Raw genomic sequence first — 13,278 nt, 5'->3', positions numbered from 1 at the left:
GGTCCTGGATAGACCTTGGAGCTTTTCCAGTCACTATCATAGCCTTGCAAAGTCTATTTCCTACATCAAATAAGTAAAGTACACATGGCAGAGGCCACAAGACGACTCGGAGGGCAAGGGCACTGGCTGCCAAGGCCGCCCACATACTGTCCTCTGACCTCAACTTGTGCATTAGGGCACGTGCAGGCCTCCTCACCCCACCCCGACACTTCTAAATGTTTTTAAAAAACAGGCCTAGAGGGAGATCAAAGATATTCCCTAGAAGAGATGATAATTCATATAATTAAAAAAGAGCTGCGCATGATGGTACATGAGTGCAATCCCACTTCCAAGGAAGGAAGCTAAAGGCAATTAGAAGTGCTTCGAGTTCGAGGCCACCCTGGGTTACATAGCGAGGGAATTATATCTCTGTGCCTAAGTTATGGAACTCTTGCTACACTAGGGGAAAGCGAGAACTCAGGGCGGAACGAAGGTGCGCGGAACGCCTGGTAGCCTCGGACTCGGAACCTACCTCTTGTTACAACCGGCGCTCGGGGCAGGGCGGATCCTGCGCATGCGCCAGGCGGTCGGCGCTGTGCGTGCGTGCTGAATGTCCGGGCTGCGGGCGCTGCTGGGGTTCGGGCTGCTGGTTGCGGGCTCGCGCCTGCCCAGGATCGCGAGCCGGCAAAGCGTGTGCCGGGCCGGGCCTACCTGGTGGGGACCGCAGCGCCGGGCTTCAGAGACCATGGCGAGCGCCACCGTCAAGTACCTGAGGTACGGCCGCGCTCTCCCGCGGGGGCGGGGCGGGGCAGGCCGTGCCCTCAGCACCCCAGCAGCGGACTCAGGCCAGGACTTCCCTCAGCCAGGAGGAGGCGCGGGCCGTGGACGAGGAGCTATTTAACGAATACCAGTTCAGTGTGGATCAACTCATGGAGCTGGCCGGGCTGAGCTGTGCCACGGCCATTGCCAAGGTAGGCGGCACAGCGCGAAGCCTTTGCGAGGAACGGGTGGTGAAGTCCCGGGCAGCGGTGACCGCCGCCCCTTTGCACCTCTCTGCCTTCAGGCTTACCCCCCCACGTCCATGTCCAAGAGCCCCCCTACTGTTTTGGTCATCTGTGGTCCCGGGAATAACGGAGGCGACGGCCTGGTCTGTGCGCGACACCTCAAACTTTTTGTGAGTATGTGGACGGGAGTCTTTGTGGCAAGGGGTAAGGATTCTGGGATCGGAGATTGAATAAGCTGCTTTCCTTTTCAACTAGGGTTACCAGCCAACTATCTATTACCCCAAAAGACCTAACAAACCACTCTTCACTGGGCTAGTGACTCAGTGTCAGAAGATGGACATTCCTTTTCTTGGTGAAATGCCCCCAGAGGTAGGTGGCTTGATAGCTCATCTCTCCAGTAAGTACTGCCGCTGCCCTTCCCCTCGTGTTTTCAGACCAAGCTAGCCTATTTAGTGCCTGTCTGCCACAAAAGGTGCTCTCTGAATAAAGGGGTGCAGAAGCACCTCCATATTGTGCGACTTCCCAACACCAGCAGCTCCAGGCACTTGTATTCTGCAGTCAAATGCCCAACCCCCTCCCCGCGTGCATTTAACGGTGATCTGGCTCTCAGGGCCTCATCCTGAGTCTTTTCTGTAGATGCATGGACTTAGGGGTGGGAAATCTGCAGTTAAAACAACAAAAGCTTAGTCTATAGATGGAGATAATGGCAGGCAGAGAAGTGGTTTGCCCAAAATCAGAATTGGACCCGAAGCGGTCTTTTCTGGCTTCTCGTCTCAGGCTCCCCTACGTTGTCACCCCCCCTCGCCCCAGTGGCAGGCAGGCACTCAGAACAGAAGATATGCCTGGCTTCACATTGGCCTGGAGGAGTGACTCTTTGCTCTGTGCTTAGGAAGCAGCTATCCGCATGCCTCTGTGCTCTGTGGGTACAGGGACAGCACTCCCTGTGTGACAGCAGTTCCTGACACTCTTCTTCCTGCTCTCCTTCAGCCCATGATGGTTGATGAGCTGTATGAGCTGGTGGTGGATGCCATCTTTGGCTTCAGCTTCAAGGGTGATGTGCGGGAGCCATTCCACAGCATCCTGAGTGTCCTGAGTGGACTCACTGTGCCCATTGCTAGCATCGACATTCCCTCAGGTGCCGGGTCTTCAGATGGTTGGGGGACTGGGGCTCCACCCTGTCTTTAGGCTGCTACCTAGGGAACTAGATTCTTGACCCACAGTTGAGACCAGGTCTAAAATAATCTGAATGTATCCTTCCATGCCTCACATTAGGGCTGAGGAGCAAAGTTCTTGCTGGCCCTGTGGGAAAACCCAAGCCTGATAGTACACGGGACTGAGAGTTCCTTAAGTGGGGCCTGAGGGCTCTGCCTCCTCATACTACATTCTCTCTCCAGGATGGGATGTAGAGAAGGGAAATCCTGGTGGAATCCAACCAGACTTACTCATCTCACTGACAGCACCCAAGATGTCTGCAGCCAACTTTACTGGCCGATACCATTACCTGGGGGGTCGTTTTGTACCACCTGCTCTGGAAAAGAAGTACCAGCTGAACTTACCATCCTACCCGGACACAGAGTGTGTCTACCGTCTACACTAAGGGAGGTGGGTGGGCAGGTTTCTTAATAAAGACTTGGTACCCTCTCTCTTAAAACTGGAGTCTCTGGACTTAATCATTATCAGTGGGTTATGCTTTCTCTGGGGGAACAGACCAGGCATTTGGAAGCAATGGAAAAGAACTCCGTTGCTACACCAGGTGTGCTAGCCCGCCTTCGCCCAGGAATGAGTCTTACTTGCTTGTGATACACAGGGAGGTAGCTCTAGACAAATTCAGCTTAGCATTGGAGCAAGGAATGGTGATGTCAGCTGGGAATGACCTGTAGGCTTGAGGCCTAACTCTCATTTAGTCATGGTTAGAAACAGGCAGTCTGGGTGGGTAACCCAGCCCAAATATCTACACGTGTGTTTTTCTTAACCTTCGCAGTATTTGAAAATGACATTTTGCAGGATGAGCTAGTGCATGACTCTGACCCAAGAACTTATGGGGCGGAGGCAGGTGGATCTCTCTGAGTTCTAGGAAAGCCAGAGTTATCTTAGAGAAATCCTGTCTCAAATAAATACACAGAAAGACATTTCGCGTAAGTCTACATTTCCAGACTTTAAGCAGAGACGCTCTTTCATATAGATTCCTCTGTCCTGACTCTTCTTCCTACTAACCTTTAGCTGGTGAGCTGCTGGGCTCTAGGGTTTAGACTTTTTTGACAGTAAGTTTCACAGGGGACCACACCCATCCCCTCAGCTAGCATGGAAAGGTTTGGCTCTCCTCAGCCAACTGGTGCTCCAGAGCTGCTTGCATAGGGCTGTACAGAAACCCTGCCCAAAGCCATCTACCGTTGAAAAGCAATCAGCTGAGAGCCACCTTGGACCTTTAGTCTCTCTTGCGCCTCTTCTTTTTGGCTCTCTGGTCAGTGTTGACGCCAGCCCTCTCCTTTAGGTGTGGCTGACTTCTCTCGCCTTCATTCTCTACTTCCCAAGTCCTGCCATCACCTTCTGTATTGTTTATATCCAAAACCACCTCCTCACAACACTGCTGTCTTTTCTTCTTGTCTTTTCTTCTGACCTTTCTCTCTTTTTTTGTTAGGTCATCCTTCCCTTCTTCATCCTGGGTGTCCAAGTCCTCCCCACACTGCTGCTGCTCCTTGCTGCTTCTCCGGGGGTCAGTGTCTGCTCCACTGTCCACTGCCTTTGTTCCATCTGTCACATCCCTGCCTCCTCCATCACAGACTGCCATCAACCCCTCTTCTTCATGGTGCTGCCTCTTCTTTTTCTTCCTCTTCCTGGAAGACTGATCACATTGCTCTGTGTTCAGTTCTCCAGGCCCACTCGCTCCTGCGTCGTCTTCCTCCCCACTTCCTACAGCCATTTCTCCTCTCTCATCTTCCCGCCTCTTTTTCTTTTTCTTCTTCTTCTTGCTTTTCCTGAAGCTCTCGTCCGTGTGTTCAAGGAGCCCCTCACCTAGATTCTCTGCAGTTGTTGCAGCTGCTTCCTCTTCTTTATGCTTCCTCCTCTTTTTCTTTTTCTGGGAGGGCTCGCTGTCAGTCTGTGGTTGAGAGGTGCCCACGTCCTTTGAGCCTTTGAGCTGAGCCAGGAAGGCCTGCTCTTGGGCCTCTAAACGAGCAAGCTTGGCCTTCATTGTGATTCCAGCCCGGGCAGCCCTAAGACAGATGGGTGCAAGTCAGCAAGGGCATTATAGAGAAAGCTGGGACTAGAGGGAGGAGAACTGCCTGGCCTCAAACATGACTGTGCCAACAACAGCAGTTATTCCCCTGGAATGAAAATAATTGAGAGGTGGCACAGGCTCTCAAGCATAGGCAGAAAAGATGGGAGACCCGGAAGGTGGTGTGCAAGCAACTTACTTGTGTGCTGTTCGCCCCTCACAAGCTTTAAGTAGCATCTCATCAGTCACACTGTAAGGGCAGATGACAAGTCACAGACATGAGAAAGCTCACATTTTCTTCTGTCTAGAAAATATACATCTTCACCATATCTAGTTCAACCCCTGGCTAAGAAGTGGCAAGAATACAAAGATCGACACAATCTAGTGAATTCCACAGCACCTCCCACCCCCGGCAAGAGCCAAGCCAAGCATTAGGGTTAGTTGTTCACTCTCTTAAGGTCCCCAGGCATCTCCTCCCAGATGTCCTCAGTACCAAAATAAAGCCTCACATCTTTGGAGGCGTGGGTTCATGGTTGTCGTCGTCACTGCAGCTCCCCAAGTCTCTGTCAGGCTTCTCTTCACCCGAGGTTAGTGTAGCTGTCTAGAAGAGAAACGGAGATGGATGAAGCCAGGCCAGTACCATTACCAACCCTCCTGTCTCCTAGAAGCCACTAAAACTCCCTGCCCAAGCTTGAGTCTGACAGCACAGAGCCATGCAGCCTGCACATTTCGGTGTGGGCAGGAGATGGGCCACAGTTACTGGGAAGTGGAGCAGCCAGGGCTTCTCTGGCTCACAGCTGGCTGATAGAAGAATTAAGCAGGGAAAAGTGCTCGTAATTTTCATAGCGGAGGTGGCCAGTACCTGACAATAAAGGCACACTTCTATTCCCAGTACTTTTGCTTAGCTAGATTAACAGCACCAATATGAGCCACGTAGCTCAGGATACAGAGGACAATGACAATGAAATGGGTCCCAGTGAGGAGATAGCTCAGGTGGTAACAATGCTTGCTGTACAAACATGAGGACCTAAGGGCAGATCTCCAGCACCCACACAGATGTAATCCCAGCATGCAAGAGGTGGGGATGACATCTCTAGACAAGCTAGCCAGGTAGCTAAACTAGACAAATTAGCAAGCTCTGGATTCAAGTGACAGACCCTAGCCTGGTATGTAAGGTGAAGATCAAGAAAGATACCTAATGTCAACTTCTGACCTTCAGTTACATGGGCACCTGTAAACATCTGTACCCACACATATCACATGTGAACATATACACGCACCAAATAACAAAGAAAAAAGAAAAATTAAGATGGAGCAATCTAGATGTTATTTAGCAGTTATTTAGCATGATGGATGCTGCCTGTCCCACAGATAACTCGGGCCAGGGTTTGGGGAGTGGTTTCTAGAGGGTGCTTATGTGCAATCTCAATCTGAATGTCAAGCAATGGTCAAGGCCACGTGGGGCAAGAACATAGAATCTTTCTTTTTTCTTTTCTTTTTCTTTTCTTTTTTTTTTTTTTCCGAGTCAGGGTTTTTCTGTAGCTTGGCCGTCCTGGACTTGTTTTGTAGACCAGGATGGCCTTGAACTCACAGAGATCCACCTGCCTCTGCCTCCTGGAGTGCTGGGTTTATAGGTGTGTGGCGCCGAGCCTTGCTAAACAGAGCTTCTTGAAGCAGAAGAAACAGACCTGCGTGCTAATATGTGCCAGACCCAGAGAGAACAAGTGGGACTGAAGCAAGAACATAAAGGGCTGTAGAAGCCAGTCGCATTAAAAAGGAAGGTGGAGAGGAATGTTAATCCAGCAACACGGCTGCTCTGGCACGGGATCACATCCAAAGACTTCTAAGTCTATGTGGTCAGGCTGGCATGCCGACAAGCTCTGGATTATAATATGACACACCCTTAGTCCACACCTTCAATCCCACACAAAGAAGGTAAGGTTTGTTTATAGAAGGGAGCAGCCATGTTTGGAGGTGATATCTAATTGAGGGGCAGACAAAGAGGAATTAGAGAAAGGTTTGACAGAGCGAGTCAGAGATAGAATACATCCAACTCTTAAGAGAACAGGACAGGACTAACTACCTAAGAGCAGCGCAGGGAGAGAGAGAGAGAAAGCTTTTTTTTTTAAACTGAGTTGATTACTAGGACAGTGTTACAGAGACAGGTTGCAGAGAGAACAAGCCAGACACAGGCGAAGACAGAAAGCCAGAGACTGAGAAGGAGCCAAAAGATTAGAACATATTGCCAGAACTAGTTTAGGCCAGGCAGTTTGAGCAATTCAGTTAGAAGTGAGAGAAGCCAGTTCGAATCAGTTAGCTTGGAGAGGAGTTTAGGCAAGAACAGCTGAGTTGGACCAGCCAGCGAGAGTTCAGAAAGAGCTAGAAAGGCTTGGGAATGGCTCTCATCTCATCCCCTCATCTGAGGAGAGAAAAATAGCATTTACAGTTGAGCCAGACAGTGGTAGTGCACATCTTTAATCCCAGCACTTAGGAGGCAGACGGGTAGATCTCTATGAGTTCGAGGCCAGCCTGACCTACAGAGTGAGTTCCAAGACAGCCAGGGCTACACAGAGAAACCCTGTCTGGAAAAACCAAACCAAACCAACAAAAGGATCACGATACAATTTGTGTTTCAGCTAGAACCCTATGGACGCTTTGCAGAAGGTCAGCTGACTATGGTGGGGAGTGAGACTAGAGGCAAAGAGGCTCGTGAGGAGGCAAGGAGTGCCCGAACTGAAGAGTAGATGCCACCAGACGTAGAAACTGGGAAGGACTGCTAGAGAGCCTGGAAAGCCCTGCGCACAAATCTATGCTCACTAACTGCTGGTTTTCTGTAGCTACAGTGAACGAAGCTGGAAAGCCTGGCTCCTCTTCTTTTTGCCTTTCCTAGCCAGCTGTGGGCTCTTCAGCAACCCCTATTTCACTCTTTGGGTCACATATGTAAAATGAGGATGGACCAGGTAACCTCCAGGACTCTCCTGGCTTCTGTATCGTTTTAAGTTAGACACCAACATATCCTACCCCACTGGTCCCTAGCTAAATAATGGCCTGCCCACTTGCCCGCCCTCCCTCCCTTCCTCCCTCCCACTGTTCACTGCTGCTTCCCCCACAGATGGCAGGGTCCATGGAACTTTACCATCTCAATTCTGCATGAGGGCATGGGCACAGCAAGGTTGGACCCAGAATCTCAGTGAGAATCAGTTGGTCACACAAGGCAATGGACCAGGACCCAGGGGAGACAGGGGAGCAGTAGCGAGCTGGATTTCTCACTCTAGTACCTTTACAAACTTCTGATACAGCAGACTAGGCTTGGGGTGACTGCGCTGGGTGGTCTCCTTGGAAAGGCGCCTTATCTGCACTCCATCCTGTTGGAAAGTACCAATGAGAAGGTGGCATGCTGGCCCTCCCCAGCCCACCCCAGGCCGGCACGACTCATCACCTGACAAGTTCTTACCTTCCCCTTGTCCACGACCAAGCTGGCTGCAGTCTTGTTGAAGAGCTCACTCCACCAGTGGTTTGTAAATTCCTTGGCAGGATCATGTCCCACCTCCAGGTGAATCATAAAGGAAAGTCGCAGTCTGACACCAGCCACTGGCCCTCCAATCCCCGCCCCCACTCATGCTGACCACCTCGCGGTCTCACCCCGTGTGTGTCTTGCTTCAGTGTCACCTTGAGGGCCTGGGTGATGCCGTTCTCTCTCCGGCCCAGGCCCTTGCCTGCAGAGGACAGTGAGTGAGTTATTTCGTAGCCCACCTTGAGCCCTCACCAAGTCCTCCTCGGCTAACTGCCATTCCTCACACTGGTCCCTGGGTATTCCCAGCCTTCTGAAGCCTACCTCACTCCGTCCTTTCTCCTCCTGCCTGCTCACTGAGCTCCCCTGTCTGAGCCAGAACTATCTTTTTTGTCTTATCTCCTCCCTGCCTCTAGTCTGCCCAACCACCTGTCCCTCACTGTCCCGTTATCCAAAAATGGGGATTTCTCCCATTCTTCCCTTTTCCAGATGGGTCAGAAAATGTGTACGTCTCAAGATTTCTCTCTACACTGGTTTCTCCTCTGGTGACCTGACACGGGCGGAGGGGAGGCAGTGGGGAGGGTGTGGAAGAGGCCCCAGGAGACCTTGTGTCCATCCATGCTTCAGCAGCTGCTCCTCAGCAAACTTCATCCCACGACTCTTGGCCACTGGGGTGACACTCATGGTGGGCAGAGAGGCTGTGTCCTCACGGTCTCACCAGGGAAGATGTGGCACCCTCCTCTGAATAGGGAAAGAAAGGTCTGGAGATGCAGCTTAGACAGCAGCGCGCTTTCTCACACACACCAAGCCCCAGGCTTTAGCCCCAGCGTCATGTGAAGCAAGGCATGATGGCACACAAGTGTAATCCCAGCACTTGGAATGTGGAGACAGGAAGCTCAGTCCATCCACAGCTATAGAGAGGTTGAAGGCAGCCTGTGCGACATCAGACCCCAAATGAGTTAAAAAGAAAGGGGTGGCAGTGTGGGCCTGCGGCTGTATCTTAGTAGGTAGAGTGCTTGCCTAGCATGTGTGAGGCCTGGGTTCAACCCCCAGCATTTCATAACCAGTGCATGCCAGTAACTCCAGCACTGGGGATTGGCAGCAGAAGGGTCAGAAGGTCAAGGCCAACCTGGAACACATGAGGCCCTGTCTAGTGCCTCAAGTGCAGAAAGCTGCTTCTGTAAGGCTTTTCTTTCTTTAAAAAAAGTTTAGCACCGGGCGTGGTGGCACACCCCTTTAATCCCAGCACTCCAGAGGCAGAGGCAGGAGGATCGCTGTGAGTTCAAGGCCAGCCTGGTCTACAAAGCGAATCCAGAACAGCCAAGGCTAAACAGAAACCCTGTCTTAAAAAACCAAAAAGAAGAAAACCCAAAAAACTGAATCTAGGTCCTCTTTAAGAGCAGTAAGTGTTCTTAACCACCGAGCCATCTCTCCAGCCCCAGAATTCTTTTTTTTTAAATTTATTTATTTTATTATGTATAGAATGTTCTGCCTGCATGTGTGACTGTCCATAAGCTCTCATTATAGATGGCTGTGAGCCATCATGTGGTTGCTGGGAATTGAACTTAGGACCTCTGGAATAGCAGACAGTGCTCTTAACCACTGAGCCATCTCTCCAGCCCCCCAGAATTCTTTTTCTTGAGTCCTGGGGAGACATCAGGAGGAAGACTGGTCTTTAGGAAGTCCTCTCTCTGGTCAAAGAGGCCAACACAAAACAGGACAAAAGAGAGCTACTGTTAATCCTGACACCTAGATGTGTGGCATCTGGCTATGCTGAAGCCTTCATGTGCCTCCAGATACACCTGCAGAGGATAACTTAGCTTAGTTAGCCTTTGTACAATCTGTAGATAGCCCTTTTTATGTTAACTGAGGTGGGAAAGCCTCAATCAGCGGCACCATTCAATGGCCTTGGGCTCTGTCTAAAGGAAGCTACACCAGAAAGATGGCTCAGTGGGCAAAGGCTTCCTGTCAAAACCAATGGCCTGAGCTTAAGCCTAGGGACCCACTTAGCGGAAGGAGAGAGCTGACTTCCGTGCGCTGTCTTCAGCCCTCTGTACCCACGCGCATTCATTCTCTGCCTTCCCTGCCCCGCCCCACACATTGGAATGTGAGATAGCACGGGCAGCTGGCTAGACTAAGTCACACAACTAACGTATGGAGAATTCAAACCAGGAAGCCTGTCTGCAGAGTCGGTAGGATCTCCCCAAATATGTCATCCCATGAAAAGAAGGCTCTGCGGTGTTTGGTAACTTGAGCCTAGAGAATATATTTACGAGAGCTACGGTCTATACCTGTGCTCCAGCATCTGCACGGTCCTGGTGTGGGAGCCAAGCCTTCCTCCCACATGACTGGTGGGCCAGGCTTCCAGAAGCTTCCCTTTGAAACTGCCTAGTGTAGGGAGGGGGTGCTAACTGAGCACTAAGTAAACACACCTGGCTGCCACTCGCTATCACCTCATACCTCATAAACAGTCCTGTGGGGCAGGTAGGAGCCTCATCTTACAAGTGGGAAAAAAAGGGCCTGGGCTTCTTGCCTGAAGACCTACTCAGCCCTGATTCCAAGCAGCTGCATTTCTTCACAGTAGCTCGCACATGCTTCCTTTGCTCCAGACTGGCGTTGCCCCACTTGTATACTGAATTTGCCTCCAAAATGGCTAATGACACATCACACAAGACACTGAAAACAGAGACTACCAGTATTAATTTGTGCTAAGATCATTTGTTATGGGTGTAGGAGAAACTGCTCTTTGTTTTTGTTTTGAGACCACATGTCCCTGGCTAGCCATCACTATGTAGATCAAGTTGTCCTCAAACTCAACAGAGATCTGCCTGCTTCTGCCTGCCAGTTGCTGGGATCCAAGGAGTGTGCCATCACCCTGGCTACAGAAAACCATTACAGCTGACTCCTGTGACTCTTGGAGTACCTCTGGAACGTCTCAGCTCTAAAGGGGAGGACTTTCATTAGATCTAAAGTCTATCAATACCCCGTATAAAGTCCAACACAACTTAGGCAGTATCCCTAGCATTACCTATTAGGTTTAAGAATGATGAACAGGCCAGGCATGGTGGCACATGCCTTTAATCCCAGCACTTGGGAGTCAGAGGCAGGAGGATTGCTGTGAGTTGGAGGCCAGCCTGGTCTACAATGTGAGTCCAGGACAGCCAGGGCTGTTACACAGAGAAACCCTGTCTCAAAAAACCTTAAAAAAAAAAAATAGAGAGAGAGAGAATGATGAACAGGGTGGCTGGAGAGATGGCTCAGAGATTAAGAGCTCTGGCTGCTCTTCCAGAGGTCCTGAGTTCAGTTCCCAACAACTACATGGTGGTTCATAACCATCTATAATGAAATCTGGGGTCCTCTTCCGGTGTGCAGGCACACAAGTAGACAGAACACTGTATACATAGTAAATAAATAAATATTAAAAAAAAAAAAGAAAGAAAGAAAGAAAGAAAGAAAAAAAAAGAATGATGAACAGGATTTCCATCTACTAGAAGGTGACAGGTGACATCCAGGCACGAGCTGTCCAAGTCTCCAAGGAATAAACTGGAAAGAAGTAGACGTGGCCAACACTTGAAACATTTTTCTAGCTGTAACAGCAAAGTGAAATAGAGAACTTCACAAAGCAGGAGATAAAAATCCAGAGTCTGGTTTGGGAGTAGGAGTGTCAGCATCAGATAGTAGGAGACACGGCCAAGAGAGATGGGCTCAGAAAACCTGCACTGGACCCCAGCAACTCCAGGGACAGACACTTCAAGGAGCAGGAACACCCCAGCAGGTGCAAATGCCAGGCTTTCCCTTGGCGCTGTCAGATCTGCTGTAATACCGTTTAAAAGGGCCCCCTCTTGTGCACTCCACTCTTGCTAGGGAGAGCTCTTTGAATCGTTAGTCATTGGTTGGAAACTCAGGGGGACCAGAATCTTCAGGGGAACTTAAGTACAGCAGCCAAGCAAGAAGCACACAGGGCGGGGCTAGCACCTGCAACCAGGAAACTGAAGGTGTGACTTGCATCTGAGGCCTGTGAAGTGCCACCCACTGCCCAGACCAGGGCTGTCACACTAGCTCCCAAAGGCAGGTCCTGGAAACCTGGGCAGGAATCCAAAGACACTCAAGACTGGATCTAGCAAGCCAAGCAAAGACCAGGTGGCTTCCGCACTCCAACCCCCACAGCACATTCCTTTCTGTAATACCTGGTGGCAGTGGAGAGGGCCAGCTCTGGCCTGCCGGCTTCTCTCTCCAAGAGAACACAGACTGGCCACATCTGTTTTTCAGGCTCCTAGAGCTGCAAATGTTCCTTTTTTTTTCTTTGTGGTTTTTTTTTGAGACAGGGTTTCTCTGTGTAACAGCCCTGACTGTACTGGACTAACTTTGTAGACCAGGCTGGCTTCAAATGCAGAGCGATCTTGCTGCCTCTGCCTCCCGAGTGCTGGAATTAAAGGTGTGCACCACCACAGCCCGACTGACTGGCGCCTTTTTTTTTTTTAAAGATTTTATTTATTTATTAAGTATACAGTGTTTTGCCTGCACGTACACCTGCACACCAGAAGAGGGCACCAGATCTCATTATAGATGCTTAAGTCACTTGACAACTGCCACCTCTCAAAAATTACCTCTGACTACCTTAACAGTAATAATGACCATACTCCACACTTGTGCATTGACTCAACACCAGGTTTTTAATAGCTTCACGTGGCCCGTCTCATTTATGCCTGCCAACAATCTTATTAGAAGGTATTACTTATGCTTAATTTACGAAGAAGAAATAGACCACTGATAATTTTAGTTACTAGCTGAAGCCAAACAACTGGCAAGCAATAGATCCAGGACTGGCAGAGAAGAATTTAAGAAGCAGCTACTTTGGGGCAGCTTGTGGCGCTCTCTGCCGTAAGAAAGACTTCCCACATACTATTCCTCGTCACGGTAATTCAAAACCACCCTCCCCGGAAGTCGGAGACCAGCTTTATTTCCTAGCCCTTAACAATTACAGCGAGAATGCGGTCAGCGTTTCTGGGTGGAACTGACCCACACAAGTAGGACTTGCTCTTAACGCACTTGCAGTGGGCGGGCGTGGGCTGACGCGGCCAGATCTGTGAAGGCTGCAAGCACACTCACTGTAAGGAGCTGGCTCCTCTCCAGTCAGTTTTCCGGGATGGCCACCGCCACCTATCCGCAGCGGCCTAGAGGGCCCACAGCCGCACAGTCGGCCGCTGGAACTACTCCGGGATCTTCGCCTTTGCTCTCGCCCCTGGGGAAAGTAAGCCCCTTACCGTCAGTGCCGGGTCCTCTCAGTAAAAGCACGTGTCACACAGGACTTGGGTGCAGCCATCTTCCCGGAAGTACACTTCGGTCCTTCTAGGATGCAGAAGCCATAGAGATGCCCTGACAAAGGCCACGCCCCCGGGTGGTTGCCACGGGAACTGGGTTCCTGACTAAGTGCAAGTGTCCTCCTCGCTGCCTTGGCAAGCGAGGCTGGTCGCTCACCTCGATTTTGGGTCCCTCCCTGAGCTTTCCAGAGGCCGCGTCAAGCCTGAAGTTTATGAGCGCCGACACTTAGGCTCTGGGCATCGCTGTAG

The 13,278-nt window shown here is 50.6% G+C and overlaps 2 protein-coding genes across 4 annotated transcripts; one reads left to right on the top strand and one right to left on the bottom strand.

The window, feature by feature from the left end:
• Positions 1-531: 531 nt before the first annotated feature.
• NAXE (NAD(P)HX epimerase) lies at positions 532-2,634 on the top strand. Of its 2 annotated transcripts, XM_084769867.1 has the most exons (6): positions 535-753; positions 842-950; positions 1,043-1,153; positions 1,239-1,352; positions 1,971-2,118; positions 2,378-2,634. In XM_084769867.1, the coding sequence occupies exons 1-6, from the start codon at positions 590-592 to the stop codon at positions 2,578-2,580; spliced, it is 849 nt and encodes a 282-aa protein (XP_084625993.1). In that variant the 5' UTR covers positions 535-589; the 3' UTR covers positions 2,581-2,634. The 2 variants fall into 2 exon arrangements, with proteins under 2 accessions (XP_084625994.1, XP_084625993.1); XM_084769868.1 differs by lacking the exon at positions 1,971-2,118 and having other exon boundaries at positions 532-753.
• Positions 2,635-3,108: 474 nt separating this feature from the next.
• Positions 3,109-13,071, bottom strand: GPATCH4 (G-patch domain containing 4). 2 transcript variants are annotated; one of them, XM_084769865.1, is made up of 8 exons: positions 12,973-13,071; positions 8,314-8,449; positions 7,840-7,913; positions 7,652-7,744; positions 7,476-7,562; positions 4,707-4,798; positions 4,397-4,447; positions 3,109-4,195 (listed from the first exon to the last, which is right to left on the bottom strand). In XM_084769865.1, the coding sequence occupies exons 2-8, from the start codon at positions 8,390-8,392 to the stop codon at positions 3,409-3,411; spliced, it is 1,263 nt and encodes a 420-aa protein (XP_084625991.1). In that variant the 5' UTR covers positions 8,393-8,449; positions 12,973-13,071; the 3' UTR covers positions 3,109-3,408. The 2 variants fall into 2 exon arrangements, with proteins under 2 accessions (XP_084625991.1, XP_084625992.1); XM_084769866.1 differs by lacking the exon at positions 12,973-13,071 and adding an exon at positions 12,818-12,934.
• Positions 13,072-13,278: the final 207 nt, after the last annotated feature.

This window comes from Acomys minous, assembly GCF_964271855.1.
Source record: "Acomys minous genome assembly, chromosome: 19".
NCBI lineage: Eukaryota > Metazoa > Chordata > Mammalia > Rodentia > Muridae > Acomys > Acomys minous.
This window is presented reverse-complemented; position numbering and strand designations above follow the sequence as displayed.

Excerpts from the sequence above, each read along its gene's own strand:
- NAXE (XM_084769867.1), top strand. The coding sequence starts at position 590 with ATGTCCGGGCTGCGGGCGCTGCTGGGGTTCGGGCTGCTGGTTGCGGGC. Across the intron at positions 1,353-1,970 it reads TTGGTGAAATGCCCCCAGAG|CCCATGATGGTTGATGAGCT; the intron begins GTAGGTGGCTTG and ends GCTCTCCTTCAG. Across the intron at positions 2,119-2,377 it reads TAGCATCGACATTCCCTCAG|GATGGGATGTAGAGAAGGGA; the intron begins GTGCCGGGTCTT and ends TTCTCTCTCCAG.
- GPATCH4 (XM_084769865.1), bottom strand. The coding sequence starts at position 8,392 with ATGAGTGTCACCCCAGTGGCCAAGAGTCGTGGGATGAAGTTTGCTGAG. Across the intron at positions 7,745-7,839 it reads TGAAGCAAGACACACACGGG|GTGGGACATGATCCTGCCAA; the intron begins GTGAGACCGCGA and ends ATTCACCTGGAG. Across the intron at positions 4,448-4,706 it reads GAACCCACGCCTCCAAAGAT|TGTGACTGATGAGATGCTAC; the intron begins GTGAGGCTTTAT and ends CTGCCCTTACAG.